The following is a 27007-nucleotide window of genomic DNA, read 5'->3' as shown; positions in this document are numbered from 1 at the left end:
TATAAGTTGTGAAGGCGCTTGTAATGAGCACTTCACTATGGTCCTGTGAAACACAATTTGAAAGACACTTTGCTAAGACCCTTAACCTTTATGTGGTGCCTACATTTACAGTTCTTTTTTTTGAGGGAGCTCATGCTCTAGGACCCTGGTATTCAGAGCCCTTTTGTGTATATGATATATTCTTCGGTAGGGCATTTTTATCATTTACCTTATCAGGGAAAACATCCAACTGCCCTAGGACCTAGGTTCCTTTATAAAATGATAGGATTATTACCCAGGTTAATTAATATATAATTTTAAATTTAACGCTCGATGCAACAAGCATCATCCCCACTTTTCTTGTCCCATTCACGTAACGTATTGGCTTTAAAGAATTCATTTCTCAACTTAGAATCAACCTAGCTAAAATAATAAGCATTTAAAAAATTATAACCATCTTTTATTTTCTCAGCATCTTTGGTCTCTTTCCAGTCTTATCTGGAACCATTCCAGTTTGCCCAGACTATGTGACTAACCACATTCTAGGAAGATCATTATTATTGGGGACAACATTTAACTATATTGTTTGCTCCTTCTCCTGCCTGTCTTGTAGTAGAGTATTTCCAGGCCTATGTCGTCCCCGCTGGTAATACAAGTAAATGTACCACTACCATCTAAGGCAGGGGTCCCCAACGCCCAGGCCACGGACTGGTACTGGTCCATGGCCTGTTAGGAACGCGGCTGCACAGCAGGAGGTGAGCGGTGGGCGAGTGAGCGAAGCTTCATCTGTATTTACAGCTGCTCCCCGTTGCTCGTGTTACCGCCTGAGCTCCGCCTCCTGTCAGATCAGCGGCAGCATTAGATTCTCATAGGAGTGTGAACCCTACTGTGAACTGCGCCTGTAAGGTATCTAGGTTGCTTTGCGTGCTCCTTAGGAGAATCTAATGCCTGATGATCTGAGGTGGGGCTGAGGCGGTGCTGGGGAGCGGCTGCAAATACAGATTATCATTAGCAGGGAGGTTTGACTGCACAGAGACCATAATAAATCAACTGCTTGCAGACTCATATCAAAACCCTATCAGTGAGTGTCAAGTGAAAACAAGCTCAGGGCTCACACTGATTCTGCATTATGGTGAGTTGTATAATTATTTCATTTTATATTACAGTGTAACAATAATAGAAATAAAGTGCACAATAAACGTAGTGTGCTTGAATCATCCTGAAAACACCTCCCCCACCCCCCTACCCCGGTCAGTAGGAAAATTGTCTTCCACACAGTGGTCCCTGGTGCCAAAAAGGTTGGGGACCACTGATCTAAGGGACCTGAAGTTGACAGTACCACACATAGACTGTGAAGATGGAAAATAGTAGTAAAACACCAGTTTAGGATATTCTTCAATCTTGTGTTAAATCTTACCTGGTAATTGGACTGAAATGACTGTGTCCCACATGTCTCTTTTTTGTTTTTCCTCTTTCAGTTCGGATATTTTCTATTGACCTAAGTTTGAGTTTACTGCTCCTATTTTCTGCTATGTTCAGTCTTCTGTTAAACGTATCCAATAAGTTCTTAATTTAAAATACTATATTTTTCATTTTTAGTATGTTCCTTTGATATTATAGATTCTGAATCTCTATTCTTCACCTGTTTTTTCTATTTTCTGAATTTTCTTTAATGTATTTATAGTAGTTATTTTATAGTCCCTGTCATCTCTAATATCTGGATCATCTTTAGGTCTGCTTCTGTTATTGTCCGTTCATTCTATTGATTATCATCACATTTTCCTGCCTCTTCATGTGCTGTGTAATTTTGATTGTACGCCATATATTGCATACAAGAGAATTATAGATGCTGCAAATGATGCTTTCCCCTGTCAGGTGGATAGGCTGATCACCTTAATCTTCTCAGGGGTTGAGCAGGGTTGAGGCTTGGTTGCCATTTTAATTTGATTTAGTCTACACTGGCACATACCTTTTCTGCAAATAAGATTCTCCTGGGATTTTGCTTAAAAGCCTGGCAGGTCTCTGTCCTCCACTCCCTCAAACACTGTGGGAGATTCACTTCTACTCTTCTTCCATAGCTTGAGTTTGGCTCTTGGGCCTCCTGATGCTTGCATTTTTAAAATCAGGCAGATGTCTTTGAGGAAGGAGAATCTTGTGATTGTCAAATGTTTGACTGTGTTATTTTCTTCAGTAGAGTTTTTCATCCCAGACCGAGCCTGATGCTCAGTGTGTACCTAGAATCTGCAGGTGACCCCAGGGAAGGAAATGACAGTCGTCAGTTCACCAGAAAGTGTTGTCACTTCTCGCAGTCTTTGTTCATTTGGATCTCATTACTTTAATAGCTCTCCGTTGTCTTTGAATAAGTATTTTTTGTTACTTTTTCCCCCTAGTTGTTGCAATAGGGAACATTAGCCTGCTATGACCTGCTTATGTCTTACGTGGAAGCAAAATTGTAACAGCTTTTGAAAGTGGGACTCTTCTGGTATTTATTCAGAGACCCGAAATCAGAGAACAACTGATTGCAAGTAACCTATACTGAGAATTGAGGTGCTATACCATTCATGCAGGACTTGCAGAAAGGATTAGCTGAGACAAGTATTTGCTACAGTTAACCCATCACTGACCTCTGAGCCATGTAAAGGGAAGGGATCCCATGTGAAAACTTGGGAGCGAGTAGGGTATGCTGTGGCATTTCCCCTTTCTTCATCCAAATTGAGGGGCTTCAGGGAACTTCTCAGTTTGACATGAGGTTTGGGAGATAAATAGACTGGTACCTGACTGTCACCTGAAAAAGGCTAAAAAGTGAGAGAGCAGCTGGAGCTGCTCCTGCATCAGTAGAATGAAGGCAGGGCACTGTTGGAATGGTCTGCACGTTCAGAGTGCAGCGCATCAAAGGTGCAAGAATTTTCCCATGGGCCAGGTGGACTTTACTAAGGTAGTTGAAGTTGACTTGTCTTGAACAGATCAAGAGGCTCAACTTGGAAAGTCAGAGTGACCCAAGCCAAACAGCCAGAGAAATTCCTGCAACAGGAACTAACTACAGGGAAGAGGCTGCATTTGGGCTTCTGACCTTATAAGGCTGTTCCCTCTTCCCCTAAAACCCCCCCTTCTTGATGTTCCAGAACCTACAGGGCCCTTAGAGGTAATAGCTAGAGAGTCCTGGAAGAGGTGAAATTAGCAAAATTGAATGAGAGAATAAAGTTTTGATTTAGATCAGGGTAGTAAAATTTTAATTTCTGCAAAGAGGTTTATTGTGTTATATATATATAATCTATTTGGGTGTGACTAGAACAGCCATGGGATCTTTCTGAAATTTTACACAGAAAGGAGGAAAACAGTTTGGCAGGAGCTTGCTTGAGGGTAATGATATGGGAAGACTCAACAAATCCAGCTTTTTAAATAAGCTGTCTGTATTCTCCTTTTGAAAACTTGGGAATCCAAATGTAGTGGTGCTGGGGACAGGTAGACTATATGGGGAGAATGGAGGAATGTTACATACATCTGCATGAAGTATGTAGCTTTTTTTTTTTTTTTTTTTTTTTTTTGCGGTACGCGGGGCTCTCACTGTTGTGGCCTCTCCCGTTGCAGAGCACAGGTTCCGGACGCGCAGGCTCAGCAGCCACGGCTCACGGGCCTAGCAGCTCCGCGGCATTTGGGATCTTCCCGGCCCGGGGCACGAACCTGTGTCTCCTGCATCGGCAGGCGGACTCTCAACCACTGTGCCACCAGGGAAGCCCAGGACTTGAAATATTTTGAGCAACTATTTTTAGAATTGATATTTAAATCTTTTCAATGATAGGGCCTATTTTATTTGTGTGGGAGATATTTTGTTATTTTTCAAAGGCAGTAGAAACATCTAGCAAGATCTCAAAGTGTGTTTTCAACATAACTTTAAAGGGAAAGGTAAAAAATTTTTCAATCATCACTTGGTCCTTTCTTCTGCTTCTAAAAAGAGCTGTTCCAAACCAAAGAAGAAGAGTATCAGTTTTATCTTATTGGACTCTATGGAAATTTTAGTGTCTCCCCGTATTTTAATTTGGGAGCAGCTCTACTAATTTCCTTGTCCAAAGAGTTTTTTTTTCCTGAGAAATTATAACTCTTACAGTGAAATCTCTAGTTTTTATAATTAAGCACATTCTGTAGTGCTTTACTTATCAGAAATTCTATACCAAAGTTATTGTTTTAATTTTGTCTTGCTATGTTTTTATTTTTAGTAAACTATATGAGAGACAGAATAGTGTTGGTAATTAAGAATGCAGCCTCTATCCCCGCCACTTGCTAGCTGTATGACCTTAGACATGTCACTTCATCTCTGTGCTTCCATTGTCTCATTTGTCAAATGGGGTAACTGCCTAAATTGTGGGTTATTGGAAGATTAAGTAATTCAGTATGTGTAAGGACTTAGTGCTATGCTTGAAATATAGTAAGTGCTTAATCAGTGTGAACTATATGTGGGGTGGATCCCTCCCCAAGTTTGATTTTGATGTGAGACTGATGAAGCCAAACATGTACTGAAAGGGCATGAAAAAGATTATTGTTCATATGATAAGGCTTTCTGGGGAAAGCAGGGCAGGCTCCCAAACTGGTCCAAAAATTATTTGAGAAAGGAGTGACAGGAGACATGGGGCTGGGGTGATAACTCCTGCACTCCTGTGTGTGCCCAGACTTGCCTGGTTTAAAATTCTCACCAGCCCCAAGGGCTTCCTTATCAGCTTGCTCAGATTTGAGGCAGAGGGGAGGAGGACATGATGGGACTCGAAACTCTTAACAGTCACATATCAAGAATGGAGTCAGATTCCTCATTAAACTCAATAAGGATAATTGAAAAGTAAACCACACCTAGGTACATCATAGTCAAACCCATGAAAGAGAAAGTCTTGAAAGCACCCGTGAGCAATGACATGTTATATACCTGGGAATGATGATGTGAAGGACAGGTGACCTTTTGCAGAAGCGAGAGGGTCAGAAGATTATAAAATGATATCTCTGAGGAGCCATAACCATAAATGTGTATCTACTTAATAAAAAAAGCTTCAGAATACATGAGTGAAACTGGATAGAATTAATGGGTCAAAATGGCAAAAAATTGTGGTAATAGTTGGAGAGTTCAATTAGACCAAAAAAGTAAGTAAAGGCATAGAAGACCTAAATCTAAAATCAGTATAATAACAGTCTTTTCAAGTACTCTTGGTAACATCACCAGGAAAGACTATTTGCAGGGCACAAATCTCAGTAAATTTTAAAAGATTGAAATCAACAGAGTATGTTCTCTGCCAACAGTAGAACAAAATTAGAAATTAATACCAGCAAGACATATTAAGAATGGAAGTTATCATAATTCTTTGACCCATGGGTCATTTAGAAGAGAACCATGAGCAAAATTAGAATATATATCAAACTAAATGATAATCAAGTTATACCATATCAAATAAGTGGGATGCAGCTAAAACAGTGCTTAAAGGGAAATTTATAGCTTTAAATAATTATACTAGAAAAGAAAAGTTATCTAAGACGTCACCTAGGGAACTATGAAAAAGGTCAAAGAAAATGGAAAGTAAGTAGAAGGAAGAAATAATAAAAATAAGAACAGAAAATCAATGATTAGAAAAGAGACAACAGAGATGATAAATCCAAAAGCTGATTATTTAGAAAGATCAATAAAATTGAATAAACTCCTATAATGCTGATGGAGAAAAAAAAGAGAGTGCCCATAACCATAAATTAGCTATGTATGAAATGAAAGAGATATTATCATGCTAGGTCCTACAGACATTAGAAGCATACTATGGATATATTTTAAACAACTTTATGTCAATAATTTGTAATAGTCAAATTTCTTTAAAAACATGTTACCCTGGCTGGTGCAAGAGGAAGTGGAAGATTTGGATAGCCCCTATAATCAATTAAAGAAATTGAATTCATAATCAAAATCTTTCCCACAAAAAAAAACTCCAGGTCCAGTTGGTTTTACTGGTAAATTCAAGCATTTGAGCAAGAAACAACATCAATCGCATAGAAACTCAGAAAAACAGAGTTATTTTATGAGGTCAGTATAACCCTGCTAGCAAAACCTGACAAAGATGGCACCAAAAGGAGAAAATTTAGAGATTGATACTTGTCATGAACATAGGTTTAAAAAGTTGTTAACAAAACATATACTCCAGCAGTATACAAAGAGCACATTATGAATGAGTGAGATTTAGCTCAACAATGCAAGGTTAGTTTATAATATTCAAAAATTAATCAGTGTAATGCACAGCACTAACAAAGGAGAAAAACAATGTTGATCACTTTACTTGGTCAGAAGCATTTAACAAAAATTCATCCATTCATGACAAACACTCCCAGCTAATGAGAAATGTAAAGACGTTTCCTCAGTTTGATAAAGGACATTTAAGAAAAACTGACGGCTTAAGAATATACTTACTCACAAAATAATATGTTTTCCCTAAGATCAGAAGTAGGACAAGGATGTCCATTCTTGTGTCTTCTTCAATTAATTATTTTAATAGAGGACCTAGCCAGTGCAGTGAGGCAGGAAAATGAAATATAAGAGGCATAAAGATCTGAAAGAATGGGTCAAAACTCTTGCTTTTTGTAGATGATATGATTATGTAAGAAACCTTAAGGAATCTACAAAAACAGTCACTAAAGCAAACAAGTAAATTTAGCAAGGCTTCATCTTACAAGATCAGTTGTATTTTCATAAATATTAACAGCAGACAAATGGAAGTAATATTAAGAAAACAATTCTATGAATAGTAGCATCAATAAAATACCTAGGAATCCATTTTTTTTTTTTTTTTTTTTTTTTTTTTTTGTGGTACGCGGGCCTCTCACTGTTGTGGCCTCTCCCGTCGTGGAGCATAGGCTCTGGCCAGCGGCCATGGCTCACGGGCCTAGCCGCTCCGCAGCATGTGGTATCTTCCCGGACCAGGGCACGAACCCGTGTCCCCTGCATGGGCAGGCGGACTCTCAACCACTGCGCCACCAGGGAAGCCCCAGGAATACATTTTTTTAAAGACATAAGATCTGTACACTGAAATTTCAAAACCTTAATGAGAAAAATTAAAGAAGACTAAACAAATGGGGAGAGAATTCTTCTCATATAGCCAGATACGCTTTTATCAGACTTAGACTCCCTAGATAACAATTATAAACTCTGCACAAAATAAAAAGAAAAAAAATAAGGCACTAGAGAATGAACAAACAAAATAGACATTTGACGGAGATTTGACCCTTGGAAGAAGCAAGTGACATGAGGTGAATTTTCTGTTCTTACAGCTTTTATCCATGCAGAATGTGCAGGGTAGCTACAATTTCAGTATGAAACCTGCCTTTTCTTTCCTGAAGAACCAGAGATCAGAGTTTAGGACAACCACAGTTGCTGAAGAGTGAGAGGAGAATTCTGGCATGGAGAGAGCCACAGAAGGGGAGCCCCAGATTTTCCTTAAAAACTTTGCTGAAATCACTAGGCTGGTGAAAAACTAATTGGAATTGTTCAAAGACAGAGTTTGAGTGTGAACAAGTTAATTGCCTGCCAAAACAAGAACAGTTAACACTTAGAGGAATATAACAGAATCTAGCATCTCCATCATGTAACGTTCACAGTGTCCAGCATACAGACTTTAAGTTACTCAACGCATGAAGAGCAAAGAAAATGTGACCCTTTTTCAGGAGGAGACCAATGGAGACCAACCCTGAGACAACCTTCATGTTGGAACTACCATACAATAAATTGACAGACATACCATGTTTGCGAATTGGAGCACTCAGTAGTATTAAGTTAGTTCTCTCCCAGTTTAATCTGAATCAAATCAATCTCCATCAAACCCTAAAAAAATGTTTTTCATAGAATGTACAAACTTATCCTAAAATTTAGGACCTAGCATGTCCAAAGCAATCTTGAAAAAGATCAGCAAAGTTAGAAGACTTAAATTATCTGACTTCAAGACTTTCTGTGAAGCCACAGTAATCATACATTGTGTTTCTGGCATAAAAACAAACAGGTAGATAAATGGGATAAAATACAGAACCTTAAAATAGATACTTATGTGGTTGTTTGATTTTTGACAGATTTGCCAAAGCAATCCAGTAGGGACAGGAAAGTCTTCAATAAATAATACTGGGAGAACTGGATTCTCCATCTGGAAGAATGAACCTTGGCCCCACCTTAAACCATTCAAAAAAATTAATTCCAAATGGATCATGGTTCTCATCTAAAAGTTAAGACTATCAAGCTTGTATAGGAGAAGACATTTGTGACGGAGGTAGGCAAAGGGTTTTTTTCTTTAAAGGATATGGAAAGCAATAAGAGGAAGTTGTTAAGATAGACTTCATCAATATTAAAAAAGTATTTCATCAAAAACCATTAAGAAATGAATAAATAAGTCATGGAGTGGAAGAAAATATTTGCAAAATATATTTCTGACAAGAGGATTGTATCCACACTTTATAAAGAATTTCTGTAACTCAGTAGTGAGAAGAGGAATATCCTGATTTTAAAAATGGGCAAAAGATTGCTCATTTCCATCACAAAAGAGGATATAGAAAGGGCCACTGAGGAAATGGAAAGTGTGCAGTATTGTTAGTCATCAGGAAAACGCAGATTGTGAAACAGTGAAATACACTGCACAACCACCAGAATGGCCTATGGTGGGGAAAAAAAAAACATCAGTGATTGCCTTTGCGGGTGGGGGAGGGGATTACAGGGATTAACTGAGAAAGGGGTAGGAGGGAATTCTTGGCAGGACAGAGGGTTACCCAATTTATGTATTTGATAAAACTAACAAAATGGTACCATTAAGATTTGTTTGACACTGTAAGTATTACCTCAAAAAAAAAAGTGAGCAGTGAGCTCTAATTAACAATATACGCATTCTTTAAGGTCTAGATTTGAAGTATCTACGACAGTTTTGAACGCATCAAAAAATAAGATGGATTGATAAATAGATATTGGGGCAAGGACAGCATGGCTCAGAGCCTTTATTGGAGTTTTCCAGGGAAGGAATGATAGTGCTGGGTAGATATGCTGAGTTAAGTTTAGGATTAGATACTTTTAGTAATTTTGGCCAGTCTCTGGACTGTAGGGCTAGTTGTTAGTTGTCCAGTACCTAGCCCTAGGGTGATTTAGGGCAGGAAGATTATTGGCTTGGTGTGTGTCAGAGTTTGATTAAACAGTTAGGGGTGTGAGCTCTGGATCAGTTGGTTTGTGTTTCAAAGGTGAGCTCTCAAGGGAGTCTCTTGCCACATCTAGACCTAGGAGGGATAGTCTCTCCAGGATCAAGGCTTCAAATGCCAGAGTATCAAGGATACAGAAAATAAGAAAACATAGTTCATACATGTTCCTATAAAAGTTTGAAACTACAGATTTTAAACTATCATTCTGCAGAAGTATACCTTTAAAAATTTAGGCTTTTAAGCCAGCCAGAAGTGGATGTAAATCCTGGCTGTTACCTCAATAGCTTTGTGACTTTTTGAGTTTTTTTTTTTTTTTTTGCGGAGCACAGGCTCCGGACGCGCAGGCTCAGCGGCCATGGCTCACGGGCCCAGCCGCTCAGCGGCATGTGGGATCTTCCCAGACCGGGGCACGAACCCGTGTCCCCTGCATCGGCAGGCGGACTCTCAGCCACTGCGCCACCAGGGGAGCCCACTTTTTGAGTTATTTAACTGCTCACATTTATTTCTTTATATGAAAATAATGGTCATGTTAATTCACTTTATAGGGTTGATATGAGTATAAATTAGATAATACATATGAAGCACTTCGAACAGTGCCAGGTACATAGCAGATGCTTAAAATAAATGTTGGCAATTTGCTTAAGTTTTCTGTAGCCAATGAAAATTTCTTAATTGTTCACTTGTATCCTTTGCTAATTCGTTAAGAACAAGGTTGTACCTAAAGCTCCTTTCTTGGTGATGGAGTGAAGGTTAAAAACTATCTGGAGGGGGCTTCCCTGGTGGCTCAGTGGTTCAGAGTCCACCTGCCGATGCAGGGGACACGGGTTTGTGCCCCGGTCCGGGAAGATCCCACATGCCGCGGAGAGGCTAGGCCCGTGAGCCATGGCCGCTGAGCCTGTGCGTCCGGAGCCTGTGCTCCGTAACGGGAGAGGCCACAACAGTGAGAGGCCCGCGTACCGCCAAAAAAAAAAAAAAAAAAAAAAAAACTATCTGGAGGTAGGCATTTTCTTTTTTTCCATTGCCCATCGCTCAGCTGTATAATGGTGTGAAGTGAAGTATACAGACACACGTAGTACATATACTTACAGAGACTTTATTTTTTTATTACAGCTATCAGCTCTTGATTCCTGTGGTGATATAAACTTTTAGTCTTGCTAGTCATATACAAAATGGAAGGACTGATCTGTTATAAGTAGAAATAATGTTGAATGGGTGGGGCTTTCCTGGTGGCGCAGTGGTTAAGAATCCGCCTGCCAATGCAGGGGATACGGGTTCGATCCCTGGCCCGGGAGGATCCCACATGCCACGGAGCAGCTGGGCCCGTGGGCCACAACTACTGAGCCCGTGGGCCACAACTGCTGAGGCCCACGCACCTGGAGCCTGTGCTCGGCAACACGAGAAGCCACCGCAGTGAGAAGCCCGTGCACCACAACGAAGAGTAGCCCCCGCTCGCCGCAACTAGAGGAAGCCCGCACGCAGCAACGAAGACCCAAAGCAGCCAAAAATAAATAAATAAATACATTTAAAAAAAATAAATAAAAACAGGAATGCTTTAGAAAAAAAATATTTTGAATGGGTGGTTGCAGATTATTCTGTAGCAGTCCGTGTTTCATGAGTACATCAGTAATCGAGCTGGAGCCTCAAGTGAAGTTTCTTTTGTTGAACCCTTTCATTTTACTCAGTGTTCAGCATTGCTTATATGGGTTTCCCCAGTGACAGTCTAGATCCTACTCCTTTTGATTTGTAGAAGAAATATACTCTTTAGACAAGAAGTTCGTGAAAAATAATGAATTAGTAAAACATAATGAGGCTTATTACTTTTGACACTGGTGGTTTAACTGCTGCAGTAAACTGCAAATACTGTAGGGACAGTACAGCTTGTTTAATGGTTTATATGCTTCTGTGGCATGAGCCGTCAAAGTCAGTGTTATTTTCTTGAGCTTAGTTCACATTACTTCTCTTCTATCTCCTGATAACAAGTATACAAATAAATATGCGTCCTTAATTCAAAAAGTATATTAATTAACAAACAATGTCTGTTTGAACCAAAGTTCAAAATGTTAATGTAGATGTGTGTATAAAATACCTATACATATATATGGTTGGTAAATTGTACACTAGATTTTGAATTTTAACTTCACTTTTCAAAGGTTTATTCTTTGATGAAAAAAAGCTTTAATGGTTTTGCTGATAATTGTTGTAAAAGTGATTACAGGGCAATTCTATAAGGATTTCTTCCAGGTTTACTACAAAGTCATCTGGTTAGTCCAGTGGTCAACTAATATACTATATGCCATAGAGGTGTTTTTTTTTTTTTTTTGGGCAGTTTAGTGTCCTGATGATTTTAATAGCTGTTCCAGCCTCTTTTTCCCAGATTTTTAAAATTCAGTCTATGTAAGCAAGAAAGTTTCACAGTTGATAATCTGCCTTTAAGAAATTGTGTTTCATACAAAGGATTGGACTTTGCATGATATTCTAACATGGACGTGCTTGCCCATCTGTCTGTGAATTGATGCAGGCACAGCATCGTAGATGACTTACGGTCTATTACATCTTATTTCAACATAAATTTATAATCTATGTTAATTGCATTGATGAACAATATCAAATTTTGATCAGGCAGGTAGAATTTATCTGAGACCAATTTTTGTTTTTAACCAATTAGCATGGTATTTTTTAAAACTAAAGAGTTTTTAGACTGTCCTAAAGTCAGATAGTCAAATTTAGGAGATGTTGAGCTAATGTGTATGGGATAGTGCTATCACTGTAGTTAATTTTGTAATTAATAAAGTCTAATACTTTCTTTAGGTTATGTGGATTTCACCTAGCAGGTATTTTTATGAGTTTAATGTTTTCAGACCCATCCTTCTCTTCCTTACTACTTGTCAACAGCTTGGTGTTGTGCAGGTTGATACGTTTCACGTTCAAGTAATGTATAGACATTTCTTGTGGACTTCTCTTAATGTTGTTTAAATGCTTATAAATTTATTTATTTATGTTTGGTTGCGTTGGGTCTTCATTGCTGCTCACGGGCTTTCTCTAGTTGTGGCGAGCAGGGGCTACTCTTAGTTGCGTTGCGCGGGCTTCTTGCGGTGGCTTCTCTTGTTGCGGTAGGCGCACGGGCTTCAGTAGTTGTGGCACGTGGGCTCAGTAGTTGTGGCTCGTGGGCTCTAAAGCGCAGGCTCATTAGTTGTGGCTCACGGGCTTAGTTGCTCCACGGCACGTGGGATCTTCCTGGACCAGGGCTTGAACCCATGTCCCCTGCGTTGGCAGGCGGATTCTTAACCACTGTGCCACCAGGGAAGCCCTGTTTAAATGTTTAGAAACATAATTTAGTGTAAACTTATGCTTATCAAAAGGTTGATTTATACTGAGTTCTATAACCAAGAAAATTCTAACATCAAGTTAATGATTTGTTAATATTGATTTTCTGTTTCCATTGTGATTGTGCTGCTGAATGACTAAGGATCTTTTGAGGCCAGCATACTACCATGTGCCCTGTGTTGCTAAATTCTCTACCTCTTTTCTCTAAGCCTACTATGAAACATAATTTATTTAGCACATCCTGATATCATTTGGCCTTTTTGGAGTGATCTCATCATTTACACGTTAAGTCAACCTCTCTACTTACCTTTGGTGCTGAGGTGATTGTCAAACCCAGATCCAGACCCAGACACCGAGATGATGCAGCCGAACAAGACTAGTGCTTACCAGGTTATCCAGAATATGTGTTTAGAAGATTTATGTAAAGTTACTCAGAATAAAAATGTAACTTAAAAAATTATTGTAGGAACCAAACAGACCCTTGAGAGTACTATATTTGAGGTGCCCAGGGATCCCCAGGTTTTAGTCACAGAAATGCTGATGTAGGTGGTGAGAAAGTAAAAGCTCAGAAAGCTCTTGGTGGAGTGGAGAGCATTGTTGGACAAGAGTGGGCTGGAATCCTGGCCCTGCCTCTTGTTAGGAATCTGACCTTGGTGAGATTGTTTTACTATCCCTCTGAGGCTCGGTTTCCTCAAATTTAAAGTGAGATAATAATGCACAGCTTGCAGGTGATTATAAGGTCCATAATATATTTAAAGTCTTACATAGTACCTGACATGTAGCAGCTAATTTATGAAGGTGATTGCTGTTACATATTTCATTGGTTTTAAGATGCACATTTTTTCACTTTGGGATGCATCATATAAATAAATTTTGAAGTTTTTCCTTTTAAGTTTAACACAAGATAATGTTGCATTTTAGATTTATTGAAATAAGGAATGTGCAAAAGACTTTTATAAAATAGTTGTTACAATCAGTGCTATTTCTCTAACATTTTTCCTGGGTTTGTTTCTTTTAATATCTTTTAGGAACTGTACATACTTGCAGTTGTAACTTGCCACTCCTTCTGAACAAACTGAAAACCTGAGAGATCCATTTTCCCCACTGTTGTTTAATGTATTATGATTTAGTGTGCCTAGGAACGTTGTGGTCCAGTTTTTATGCTATAAAAATATTAATTTAGTCACCAGATACCTTGCTTGCTAGGTGGTAGGTATACAAAGACCTTTGGGAGCTCAAGGTCTTATGGGGATTATTTTCCCCATAAATAAAAACTTTGGTTAGTAAGAATCTTTAAGGAAGAGGGAATGATTAAAACCACCTGATTTAAATCCCCTAGACTGGGCTTCCCTGGTGGCACAGTGGTTGAGAGTCTGCCTGCCGATGCAGGGGACATGGGTTCGTGCCCCAGGCCGGGAAGATCCCACATGCCGCGGAGCGGCTGGGCCCGTGAGACAAGGCCGCTGAGCCTGCGCGTCCGGAGCCTGTGCTCCGCAACGGGAGAGGCCACAACAGTGAGAGGGCTGCGTGCCGCAAAAAAGAAAAAAAAAAAAATCCCTTGGACTACTAGGTCTTAAAAATTGGCCTCGTTTGCTAGGTATACCTAAAAAAGAATTGGTAGTTAAGTCAAAAGGTGGCTAGGAAGGGGCTGTTGACATAAATACATGTGGAAGAAAATGGGTACCAAAGGCCCATGTTATATAGAGAGGACATTTTGCTAGAAGAGAATAAACAGGGCTCAGGCTGGCATTTTATTATCTCCTTTAGTGATGCCCAGAGTGAGCTGAAATGACGCAGAATAGGAAATAACAATCTGTACTTCTTAGTTATCTAAGGTTAGAAGCATATCTTTTAATAGAAATGTCAAGACAACTTGACTTACATTTTATTCTGTGGCAGTATTATTTTGTTTGATTTGTTTAATTTGATAAAAGGCAATACATTCACATGGTTTAAAAATCTGTATATGTTTTATGTGTACATGCATACATAAAAACAACAAACAAACATCGAAAAATTTACCCTTCCCTCCCTCTCCCCACCTCAAGTAACTCCTGTTCATGGGGTGTGTGTGTGTGTGTCCCATATGCATGTGCAAATACTTAAAGTTTTAATTGTCCTTTTTTACACAGAGAGTAGCTTACTAAAATATTGTACATTTTTTTTTTCCTTAATTTATATTTTAGAGATCTTTCCTTATCAATTCTTAGGGAACTTTATTGTATACTAAATAAACATATGAATTTTTTTTGTTGCTACTTTCCATTTTGATTATTATTTCATTGTCTGAAGTTCTTCTTTTTCCGTGTTTGTATTTTTAGGTAAAATTTTCAAATGGTAAAGTACACAAATCATAATGCTTAGTAGGATTAGATCTGACAAATGCATATACAGTGTATCAAGATACAGAACATTTCAATCACCCAGAAAGTTCTTTCATCCTCTTTCCCCCGAGAGGCAACCACTGTTGAAATTTTTTTCACTTCCAATTTGTTTTGCCCCTTCTAGAACTTTATGTAAATGGAATCATTCAGTATCTAGTCTTTCATGTTCAGCTTCTCTTGGTCAACTAAATATTTATGAGATTCGTCCATGTTGTGTGTTCTTCTTTGTCCAGATGTTTTGCTTTTCAAGATCTTTTGCATTTCCATATATGTATTAGATCAGCTTGTCAGTTGCTATAAAAATAACTTGCTGAAATCATGATTGCAATGGATTTGAAAAAATAGAGCAAATATTATTAGGGAATTAGGGAAAATGGACATCTTGAGTCATTTAATCTAATATACTGTATTCCTTTATATACTTAGGTTTATTTAATATCTTTCAGCAAGATTTTTAGTTGTTAGTAAACAGGTCTTACACATCTTGCATTAATTAAACCTTTTGTCTAAGTATTTTATGTTTTTGACACCATTGTAAATGGAATTTAAATTTTTAATTTTCAAATAGTTTATTGCTGTAATAGAAATACAATGGATTTTTATAAGTTGCCATTAAATCCTACAACATTGCTAAATTCACTAATTAGTCCTAGAAGTTGCTTCAGACTTTCTATGTAAACAATTATGTCATTGTTCAGATAAAGGGTTTTTATTCCTGCTTTATTGAGATTATTGACATATGAAAAATATAAGTTTAAGGTATACAGTGTGATGATTTGATACACATATATATTACAGAATGATTACCACAATTAAGTTAGTTAACATGTCCATCCCCTCACATAATTACCTTTTCGTGTGTGTGTGGTGGTAACTTTTAAGATCTACTTTCTTAACTTTCAAATATATGATACAGTACAGCCATACCTTGGAGATACTGTGGGCTTGTTCCAGACCTCACAATAGGACAAATATCTCAATAAAGTGAATCACTAGGATTTTTTAGCTTTCCAGTCTATACAAAAAGTTACGTTTATGCTATGCCGTAGTCTGTTAAGTGTGCAATAGCATTATATCTTAAAAAATAAAAACAGTGTACATACCTTAATTTAAAAATACTTTATTACTAAAAAAAAAAATGCTAGCCATCATCTTAGCCTTTAGTGAATGGTAGTCTTTTTGCTGACGGAGAGTCTTGCCTCGATGTTCCTGGCTTCTGACTGATCGGAGTGGTGGTCCTGAAGCTTGGAGCAGCTGTGGCAATTTCTTAAAATAGGACAGCACTGCAGTTTGCCACATCGATTGACTCTTCTTTTTACGAACAATTTCTCTGTAGCATGCAATGCTATTTAGTAGCATTTTACCCACAGTAGAACTTCTTTCAAAATTGGAGTCAGTCCTCTCAAACCCTGCTGCTGCCTTATCAACTAAGTTTATGTCATATTCTAAATCCTTTGTTGTCATTTCATCAACCTTCACCATATCTTCACCAGGAGTAGATTCCATCTCAGGAAACCACTTTTTTTGCTCATCCATCAGAAGCAAATCCTTATCCGTGAAAGTCTTATGAGATGGCAACAATTCAGTCCCATCTTCAGGCTTCAATTCTGGCTGTTTCCACCACATCTGCAGTTACTTCCTCCACTGGAGTCTTGAACCCCTCAAAGTCATCCACGAGGGTTGGAATCAAATTCTTCCAAACTCCTGTGAATGTTCTTAATGGCAGCTAGAATGGTGAATTCTTTCCAGAAGGTTTTCAGTGGACTTTGCCCAGATCATCAGAGGAATCACTATCTATGGCAGCTACAGCCTTACGAAATGTATTTCGCAAATGATGAGACTTCAAAGCCAAAATTACCCCTTGATCCACGGGCTGCAGGATGGATGTTGTGTTAGCAGGCATGATAACAACATTAATATTGTTGTACCTCTCCATCATTGCTCTTGGGTGACCAGGTGCATTGTCAGTGAGCAGTAAAAATTTGAAAGGAATCTTTTTTCTGAGCAGTAAGTCTCAACAGTGGGCTTAAGTTATTCAGTAAACTATGTTGTAACGCAGGCTTTGTCATCCAGGCTTTGTTGTTCCATTTATAGATCACAGGCAGAGTTGATTTAGCATAATTCTTAAGGACCCTAGGATCCTAGAATGGTAAATGAGCATTGGCTTTAAAGTCACCAACTGCATTAGTCCCTAATGAGAGAGTCATTAGGAGAGTCAGCCTATCCTTTAAAGCTTTGAAGCCAGGCATTGACTTCTCTCTAGCTATGAAGTCCTAGATGGCATCTTTTTCCCATGTAAGGCTGTTTTGCCTACATTGAAAGTCTGTTGGTTAGTGTAGCCACATTCATTAGTTACCTTAGCTAGATCTTCTAGATACCTTGGTGTCACTTTTACAGCAGCACCTTCACCTTGCACGTTGATGTTACAGAGATGACTCATCTCTTTCCTTAAACCTCATGAACAAACCTCTGCTAGCTTCAGACTTTTCTTGTGCTATTTTCTCACCTCCTTTAGCCTTCACAGAGTTGAAGAAAGGGCCTTGTTTTGGATTAGGCTTTGGCTTAAGGGAGTGTTGTGGCTGGTGATTCGTATCAGCAGTAAGGGTGTTTTTGCCTTTTTTTTTTTTTAATCATTTTTGTGTTCACAGGAGTAGCACTTTTAGTTTCCTTCAAGAACTTTTCTTTTGCATCCACAATTTGGCTTACTGTTTGGTGCAAGTGGCCTAGGTTTCGGCCTGTCTGGGATTTCAACATAACATTCTTCGTTAAGCTTCATCATTTCTAACTTTTGATTTAAAGTGAGAAATGTACGAATCTTCCTTTCACTAGAACACATAGAGGCCATTATTGGGTTATTAATTAGCCTAATTTCAATATTGTTTTGTCTCGGGATAGGGAGGTGGTGGGGGCAGAGATGGCTGGTAGGTGGAGCAGTCAGAACACATACAGCATCTTAGATGGGTGTGATTCATGGTTCCCCCAAACAATTGCAATAGTAACATCAAAGATCACAGATCACTATAAAAAATATGATAATAATGAAAAAGTTTGAAATATTGTGAGAATTACCAAAATGTGACATAGAGGCATGGAGTGATCAAGTTCCGTTGGAAAAATGGCACCAGGAGATTTTGCTTGACTCAGGGCAAATCTTCAATTTGTAAAAAAAAAAAAAAAAAAAAACACAAATACACAATATCTGTGAAGCACAATAAAATGAGGTATACCTGTATTGTTAATTATAGTCACCATGTTGTACGTTAGATCCCCAGAACTTTTAGTTCATCTTTTGACCTACATCTCCCCATTTCCCCCATACCCCTGACAACCACCATTCTACTCTATATTTCTTTGAGTTTGGCTGTAAAAAAGCAGTTTTATTTCTTCTCTTTCTAATATTCTTTCTTTTTCTCGCCACTGGCTACGACCTCCAGTACAGTGTTAATTAGAACTATATCATTGTTGACTAAAATTAAGTCATTAATTTAAAATATTTCTTCTTTCTAATTTAAACATTTAAGCAATAGATTCTCCTTTAGCCCCCCTTTCCCCAATTTTTTATATTGTGGAGTCCTTATCATCTAAAGTATTTTCTACTTTATTTTGTCATTTCTTCTTTAACCCATGGGTTACTTAGATGTATGTTGTTAATTTCCAAATATTTGGGACTTTTCTAAGTATCTTTCAGTCACTGATTTTTAATTTAATTCACTTATGGCCAAAGAACATAATCTATAGGATTTCAGAGTTTTAAAATTAACTGTCCTCAGCATGTGGTCTCTCGTATTTTTTTTAACCAAGAATGTCACAATATGTAACTCAGAAGTAAACTCAGTTTAGATCTCTGTAGATTATTCATTCATTTAACGTTCAGTTGATACCTAATAATGCAAACCATTTGTCTGAAATAGTTCATTGATCTTAGATCATTGCCTGTTGACTCCAGATAATTATTGATCAGTTTCTCTTGGATCCCGGTGTTAAATTGAGGTGCCTCAGGCCTAAAGGGAAGGCAAAGGTAGTAGTACTCTTGTCTCTTATTCTGTGCTTCTGTTTAATGCCTACAGTAAGCATGGAACCTTTCTACTTTTATCTGTTTTATATAAAGGAATTCCCCATAAAGTTCACTCATTTATCAAGTATTTTTTGAGTCACTGTTATTGTGCTAGATCCTATCTTGTCCTTTGACTTTGTTCAAAAAACACTGACTATACCATAGGATCCATGGATGACTTCTCATTACATGCCATTCTTTTTTAAATACATAATGATGAAAACTGATAGAGTTCCCTTGGGAGGTCTTGAACTACATGTCCCCATACACAAAGACTAGAAGGGAAGAGAAAATTGTCCTAAGTTTGGTCTGGTTTTTTGAGTGATGTAATTTGAAAGCCATTTCTGGGAAGAAATTAGCATTTCTAGAAAAATTTAGGCAGTTTTCTAGCCTCTTCTAAAGAACCAGGCACCCACCCACCCACCCACCAGCTGATTGTCAGGCACTGTTTTGCTCTCTTTTAAATATTCCATGTGCACTTGAAGAGGATTCTATAAATGTCAGTTAGAAGGTGGTTGATAGTATTGTGCAGCCCTTCTATGATACATAGATTGTCCAAGATACATAGATACATAGACTGTCCAAAGAGTTACTGAGATTACTCTGATGGCTGATTTGTTCATTTCTTCCTTTAGATCTGTCGGTTTTTGCTTCATGTATTTTGAAACTGTATTTTTAAATGCTTACAGGATTGTTAATGTTTTCTGGTGAATTGTCCCTCTTAATGTCTCTTTTTACTTTGGTAATATTCTTAGACTTAAAGTCTTATTTCTGGTACTATGCTTTATTAAACTTATTGCTTGTATGAACTTTGTATTTCCACTCTTGTATTTTCAGCCCATCCATATATTATATTTAAAGTACATCTTTTTTTGTAGACATTTTGCATCCTGTATTCATTCTGACAAGTCTCCGGCTTATTGGAGTATGTGGTGTATTTATGTATAACATTATCGTTGATGGGTTGGACTTACTCTTTGTTTTACTCTTTACTCTGTTTTCGGTTATCTGTTTTTGTTCTTTTCTCCTTTCTTTCCTTTGGGCTTATTTTTTAGTATTTCATTTTAGTTTGCTATCTGCTCTTTAGTTACTCTCTTTTGCCCTTTGTGTGTGTGAGGGGGAGTTGCTTTCACGGCGACAGTATGCATCTTTAGCTTTGCAATAATGTAGTGGTTTTTAAACACCTCCTGTTGCTTCTGCTGCCATTGTCATAAATTACACTACATGCTTTTAGAGTTACAGTTTTTTTCTGTAGTTGGTCATCTCCTTTTTGTAGAAATTAAGAGACGAACAGAATATTGTCTTTCATATTTACTTACATACCTATACTTGCTAGTTTTTTAAAAAATTTCGCCCTGATTTAGAGTTTCCATCTGTTGTCATTTCTCTTTATCCTGAAGAATTTTCCTTTAGGCATTTCTTTGTGCAAAGTCCGCTAGAAGTCTCTCAGTTTTTGTTTATCTGAACACATTTTTGTTTTGACTTCTTTTATGAAGGATACTTTTGTTGATTATAGATTTTAGGATGAGGGTTTTGTTTGTTTGTTTGTTTTTTCCTTGCAGCTCTTTAAAGCTGCTCTTCCATTATCTTCTGGCTTCCATTGTTTCTGATGAGAAATTGCTATTCACGTCTTTATGCCTTTACATGTATAGATTGCTCTGGTTTGGCTGCTGTCAAAATTAAACAAAACTGCACGTTGTTGGTTAAAAGTGGTAAGAACAGATTTTATTCAGTAACCATTCCAGCAGGGGTAAGATCTGAGCCCAATTTCATCAATTTGCACAGAGGTGACTGGGAGAATGAGGGTGTAGCAAGGGGTTAATGAGTGGGGTCTGGAACAGAGTCAGGGAAGTGAAAAATTACCCAAAAAGTGGGTACGAGGTTTGGTCAGTGTCCATGTGATTTAGGCCATCTGTGTCTGCTAAATGGCATTTATCGGAAGTTAGACTTCTGCCTTCCCTCAGAGGGCAGACTGGAAGGTGGAGACCCCATTTTTCCTGGTGATTGGTTACATTTCAAAGGAATGGTTTTCAGGTCCTCGACTCCTGAGTTGTAGGAGTCATGTGTACATTTCAAAGAGACAGGAAGGATTTACAGTTGTAAGCTTTTTAAATAGATGCACTGGGAAAAGGAGGTCAGGGGCCTATGGACCAGTATTGGCTGGAACAAATGGTTAATTCTTTTGGCAGCCTTGAGCTTTTCCAGGCAGGAGCTCAGTAGGGTCTGGGTCACACCAGGGAGGAGGCCTTAGGTTGCTAGAAGCCATGTTAGAGTTTGGTCAAGTCTCTAACTGCAAGGGTTTGGATGGAGTCCTTTGTGCCAAGTTTTTATGCTTCTCACCAGCTTAAATATTTTCTTTTCATCTTTTGTTTTTAGGAGTTTGACAGTGATATCCCCAATATGTTTTTGGTTGTTTGTTTTGTATTTAAACTGCTTGGCAACTGAGTTTCTTGGAAGTTTAATTTTTCACTGAAGTTGAAGATTTTTCAGCCATTATTAATTTAAAATTTTTTTCTTGTTCTTGCTTCCCCTCTTTCTGGGACTGCACATGTTACTGAGACTGTTTATTTTGTTATTCAGTCTTTTATTTCAGTTCTGATTAGATAACTTCTATTGATCCATCTTCAGATTCACCAACTCTTCTGTCTTCTCCAACCATCAGGTTAATTTTTAATTTCTGATTTTGTAATTTTCAGTTCTAGAGTTTTCATTTAATTTGTTTCTATATTTTCCATTACTCAGCTGAGATTCCCATCTGTTCATTAAGTCCACGAACATATTCATAATAGTTACTTTAAAATTCTTGTCTGTTAATTCATCTTGGGGGTCTGTTTTTACTGGGGGGTAACATTTTCTTATTTCTTCACATGTTTAGTATTTTGTGATTTTTATACTGGATATTTGGGACAAAATATTTTAGAGACTAAATTCTCTTATCTTTCTCTGAAGAATGTTGATTTTTGTTCTAACAGATAGTTTTGGGTGACCTCAGAGTCCAAACTGCCTCTGAGAAAAGAAACAGCTGAAATCTCAGCTTAGTTCTTTCAGACTTTTAAGCACTCACTGGTTTTCAGCAGGCCTCTGCAGTCTCTCCCACATGCATAGTTTAAGGGTCTGGGCAGAGTTCATACCCCTATTCAGATTTTTTATTCCCTTCGTGGCTTCTGTCATTATGGGATTTCCCTCTTCTCTTTCCAGCCTTTCCAGCAGCCCCAAATCCACCCTCTGATTCTGCAGGTCCTTAAAACTGCTGTTTTCTGCTTAAGGTCTAGTTGCCCTGGGTAGCTTACACTGTGGGGTGCCTTTGGATATAGAGCCACACAAATGCAGCTCTCATCCAGTGCAGTTCCCCCCTTACAAAGGCTGACTTCCCTTCAGTTTGTATCTGTTTTTGGTCTCTCTCCACTGTTATCAAATAGTTGATTTTGTTATATTTTCAAATAGTTAATTTTATTATATTTTGTTCAGAGGCTCTCATTTTTATCCAAAGGAAGATTTGCCTAATTGAGGCTACTCTACTGGCAGAACCTCTATTCTGTTTTGTTTCTTTTGTTAATTGCATACTATTTCCATTACTGAGGATTTATAATGTGTTTCAGGATCTGGTAATGGCCAGTTTCTTCTTTGTCAGAGTTTTCCTGGTCATTCTTGTTTATTTTGATACATTATATCTCAGGTAATTTTATCAGGGTCTTAAACAATTTTTTAAAATTTTTATTGAGTGCATCAAATATATAAATTTGACAGAACTGATATCGCTATGATGTTATCTTCCTGTCTAGGAAGATGTATGATTTTCTCTTTGCTCAGTTGATTTTTGTGTTCTTTAGTAATAATTAAAATGTTTCTTGGTGTAGTTTTGACACATTTATAATTACATTTATTCTAGGTGCTTTGTATATTTTGTTATAAATTGATTCTTTAAAAAAATTTTTCATATATAAAAAAATTTTTCATATATATATGAAAAAAAATTTTTCATATATAAATTTCATATAAAAATTTTTCATATATAAAATTTTTCATAAAATTTTTCATATATTTTTCATATATAAATATTTTACTTGATAGAAGCAAATTTATTATTTTTAAATAAACTTTCCAATTTGTGTGAGAGAGATTATAATGATCAGTAGAACTGAGGCTTAAATATACCTTGTGATGGCAGTGGGAAAGTGGCCGAGTTACAGTTGGGATTTAGGTCTTTCTGCCTCTAAATCGATTGCCTGTTTTTAACAACTACTGCTTATTGTTCTCTGATATATTTCAAGGCTTGAATAAAGCACAACTTAAGCTCTTCATGATCTATTACATTTTGGTTCTCATGTCAGTTCCAGAGTTAACTTGAGTGAAATGTTCATTTTAGTTTCATAAGAGCAGAATAGCCTCATTATCTACTCTTTTATCAATCATTTTCCTCAAATTATTTTCAAAGAGAGAAGAGTAAGATGCATACTGTTCCTTCTGAGGTTTAAATTTGGATTCATGAGACTCTAGAATTTAGTTGATTTTATTGTTTTAAACTACATGGTGCTGTATGTTTCCAGTAGATATTTGATAAATATCTGAATTAAAGGACCATTTATGTGATGGTTGTTTAGTCAGTACACCTTTGGGAAAAAAGGAAAGGTCTGAATTATCCTCCAGTTTGGTTTTTTCTGACTTTTCTCGTCTGAGAAGTGGAAGTTAGAAGCCTAAAAACCAAGAGAATCTGTAAAATGTCTCAGAAAGCTGCTGGAAAGTGTCTGAAAATGTATTTTTAAAAACCACCCGGTATTGTACTTACTGTAGCCTCCAAAGCATGGCGTGAAATGTTTCTGCAGCCCAGTGACTGTGCAAAAGGCCCTGTAGCCCTGAAGCCCTGAAGCCCACTTGATGTGTTGTTCAGCCACAGGAAGACAGCACTTTTCACCAGTGCCCTTTGAAATGCTGATTGAGTTAGCTCATTAGCAAAGTATACATCTGGAATTTAACCAGTTGTTTAATTTGATTTTCAAAAGATGTTTTGAAATATTTCTTTCTCTTCCTTTAAATTTTGATGATTTTGTAATATGTAAGAAATGGAATAGAGTTTCAGAAATTATCTTTTGACTCTAATTTTAAAAGTATGACTTAGTTATAACTGAGACCCCTTTGGCTGTCATTAGTTCCATTCCAGACTGTTTTTAAGCACCTGTTCTTTTCTCCTTTTCTTCTCTTCTCCCACAGATGAAGTGGTGGCAGGGAAAATAGGCAGACTTATCTCTGGGCTGCCCTTGTTCTGGAAAGAAATGTGGAAGAAAAATTTTGAGGTCTTTCTGGTGTATGCCTTTCAGGTGTATTAATGAGAAAAACTAGATAGAGCAACTTTGTCATATTCATACTATCTTTTATGAATTTTGTCCTTTCACGTATCTTTAGTCCTCATAGCAATTTCTTAAAACTTTTAAGGTAGTATGCTGCACTAGAATGACTTCAAAATCCATTTCCGTGTCCTTTACAGTAATAAGAGAGCAATAATAATTTTCAGTAAAACTGAATATATATGTATCTCAAACAAATAACCTGGAAATCTTAACTGTGGGTATATGTCTATTTCAATTGGAATTTTACCTATATTAAAAATACTAATTGACATCCATTTTTAGATAAGTTTTTTTAAAAAACTGGGTTATAAAATGAAGCACTGTTAGTAAGGCTAATGGCATAGGATCCTTTGTTGTGAGTAGAAGAAATTGGAAAAGGCATAGGTATTGATTTCATTAAGCTAGAGAGCATTGGTGTTCACATTTTAAAAACATAATCATAACTTATCTGGAGTCACATGTTCCATTTTATTGGCTTCCTTCATATAGAAAATATAGAAACCAGCACTAAATGCCTGTGAAAAAGTGAACTAATGTATATTTTCTGGGTGAAGGAAGTATTCTGTACATTTTCCATGTTTTACATCATGGTAATTTGAATAACCATGCTTCCATGTTCACATCAATTTTTTGTTTTTCAATTTATGCACAGCACTTGCTCTGAAATTTGGGGACTGAGTACACCAAATACGATAGATCAGTGGGATACAACAGGCCTTTACAGCTTCTCTGAACAAACCAGGTGAATATTCTGCCCTCTATCGAATCCTAGAGATCTTGTGGGAGGGAGGGTGTTTTGTAAAGACCTATAGTGGGTTGCTTAGTATAATTTTGCCTTGGATGTTTCCTTAATGTAAAATAAGGCATGGCATTTAAAATAACTGCTTGCCAGTATTAAAAATATATTAAATGTTTCAGCTGATGTTTTATCAATGAAATTCTAGTTTTGAATCTTTTTTAAATTATTGCATCCCCTAAAGAATAGAAACTTTGATAGCTATATTCTCATTTTAGTGTGAGGTTAGATTATAATCTGTTGTTGGCCTAATTTTTAAGTAGATACATAACCAGCTTTTTGCTAAATTTCTTGCTATCATCTAAATCTCATCTGTATACTAATAAGTACATACTTATTTACTGAACCCCTTATATCACAATTAATGCCAGGCTAACTCGTTTTTATGTTATCTTTTTTTAAATCACCTTATTCTCTTTTTTGAGCATATTGGTATTGGTCCATTTCATCTCATCATATCCATCACCATCTGCATTTATGTGTGAGCTGTATAGAAATATACCTCAGTACTCAAAACAACCACAACTGGGTAATGAGTTACATTAGTTTTAGTAAGTTACTTTTACATCATTGTTGGTATTTATCATTCTTCACACTAGTTCCTTTTTTTGACAATTCTGTCACCTACAGAAATAATGCCCTTAAAAGCCTCCCTAAATAAGAGTTTGATTCACTAAAGATGGAAGTTGTTGACAAAAGTTTTTCAAGTATAGCTATATGATACTTTTTTTAAAAAATCACTTTTTCCCCAAGCGGTTACCCGTTCATTGACATTTGAGTCATTTATGTAGCATATTTGTAAGAAACATACCCTAGTGTTGCTGCTTACTTTTATATGAGATCCATTAGATAACACATTTTTCTTCCTTGTACTCACTAAAACTAACTAAACGTCTGTCATTCCTTTCTTTATGCTCTTATTGTACTAATTTATCTCAATTGAGAACATTTTTTTTTTTGAAGTTCCCACCTTTCTTTTCCCTTGCTTCCCAATAGGTCTCTTGATGGTCGTCTTCAGGTATCTCATCGGAAAGGACTGCCGCATGTAATATATTGCCGATTATGGCGCTGGCCTGATCTTCACAGTCATCATGAACTCAAGGCAATTGAAAACTGCGAATATGCTTTTAATCTTAAAAAGGATGAAGTATGTGTAAACCCTTACCACTACCAGAGAGTTGAGACACCAGGTAGGAAAAGTAGATTTTTTCCCCTTGTTTTAATTAAATGCTTGAACTTAAGTGTATTAGGTACTCTTATACCTAATTGACCCAGGGAAATTTTGGTATAAAACTAATAAATTCAGTATATTTTTTGGCAGTAATTAAAAATACTTTAAAGTTTTTTAACACATGTTATGGGAAAATATATCTTAGAGGGAAAGATATCTTAGTTTCTTGGAATAGCAAGCATTTCACATCAAAGTACATGTCTAGGAAATTCTAATCCCACAGATACACAGTCTGCTTAGAACTGAATGATATGTCTTATTACTTGTCTGCTGTACTACCTGTTTTCAGTAATTTTGCTCTTTGTTTTTTTTGATGTACTTTAATGACATCATTTGCATCTAAGCAGTTCGGTAAAACTCATAGAAGGACTTCCAATTTACTTAGCTGTATACTTGAAACTTTCTAAAAGAATACAGCTATATTTTCAAAAAATACCCCAAATCTGATTTTACAAATCTTTCTGTAACCTTTCCGATGAGGATTTATGAACTTCTGTGGTAATATAATATTACCAGGATCACTTTGTCCCCAAAAGTACAAGATAAATTGGGACTTGGAGATTTAGATTGTGGACTACATGACAAGTTAAAATCATAATCAGGTTTGTCAGTTTCTCAATAGCCAAATATTGCCAAGTAGATGGATCCTAGACTTCAAAAATTAATGAAAACTTTTAATACAGGTGTCACCCTCCCCTTTGCTCTGCCATTGAC

The 27007-nt window shown here is 37.1% G+C and overlaps 1 protein-coding gene across 4 annotated transcripts in view; it reads left to right on the top strand.

Annotated features, from left to right (window-relative positions):
* Positions 1 to 27007, top strand: part of SMAD2 (SMAD family member 2) — a 108156-nt gene that overhangs the window by 33857 nt on the left and 47292 nt on the right. For 2 of the 4 annotated variants that reach the window (XM_089895153.1, XM_022584526.3), the window contains exons 4-5: positions 24919 to 25008; positions 26059 to 26252. In XM_089895153.1, coding sequence (XP_089751279.1) covers positions 24919 to 25008; positions 26059 to 26252 — 284 coding nt within the window. The remainder of the gene's footprint in view (positions 1 to 24918; positions 25009 to 26058; positions 26253 to 27007) is intronic. The other 2 variants (XM_089895154.1, XM_089895152.1) reach the window with 1 other exon arrangement.

The sequence above is a fragment of the Delphinapterus leucas genome, chromosome 14 (genome assembly GCF_059928025.1).
Source record: "Delphinapterus leucas isolate spDelLeu-1000000601 "Yukka" chromosome 14, BTC_Dleu_Yukka2, whole genome shotgun sequence".
NCBI classification, from domain to species: Eukaryota; Metazoa; Chordata; class Mammalia; order Artiodactyla; family Monodontidae; genus Delphinapterus; species Delphinapterus leucas.
This window is presented reverse-complemented; position numbering and strand designations above follow the sequence as displayed.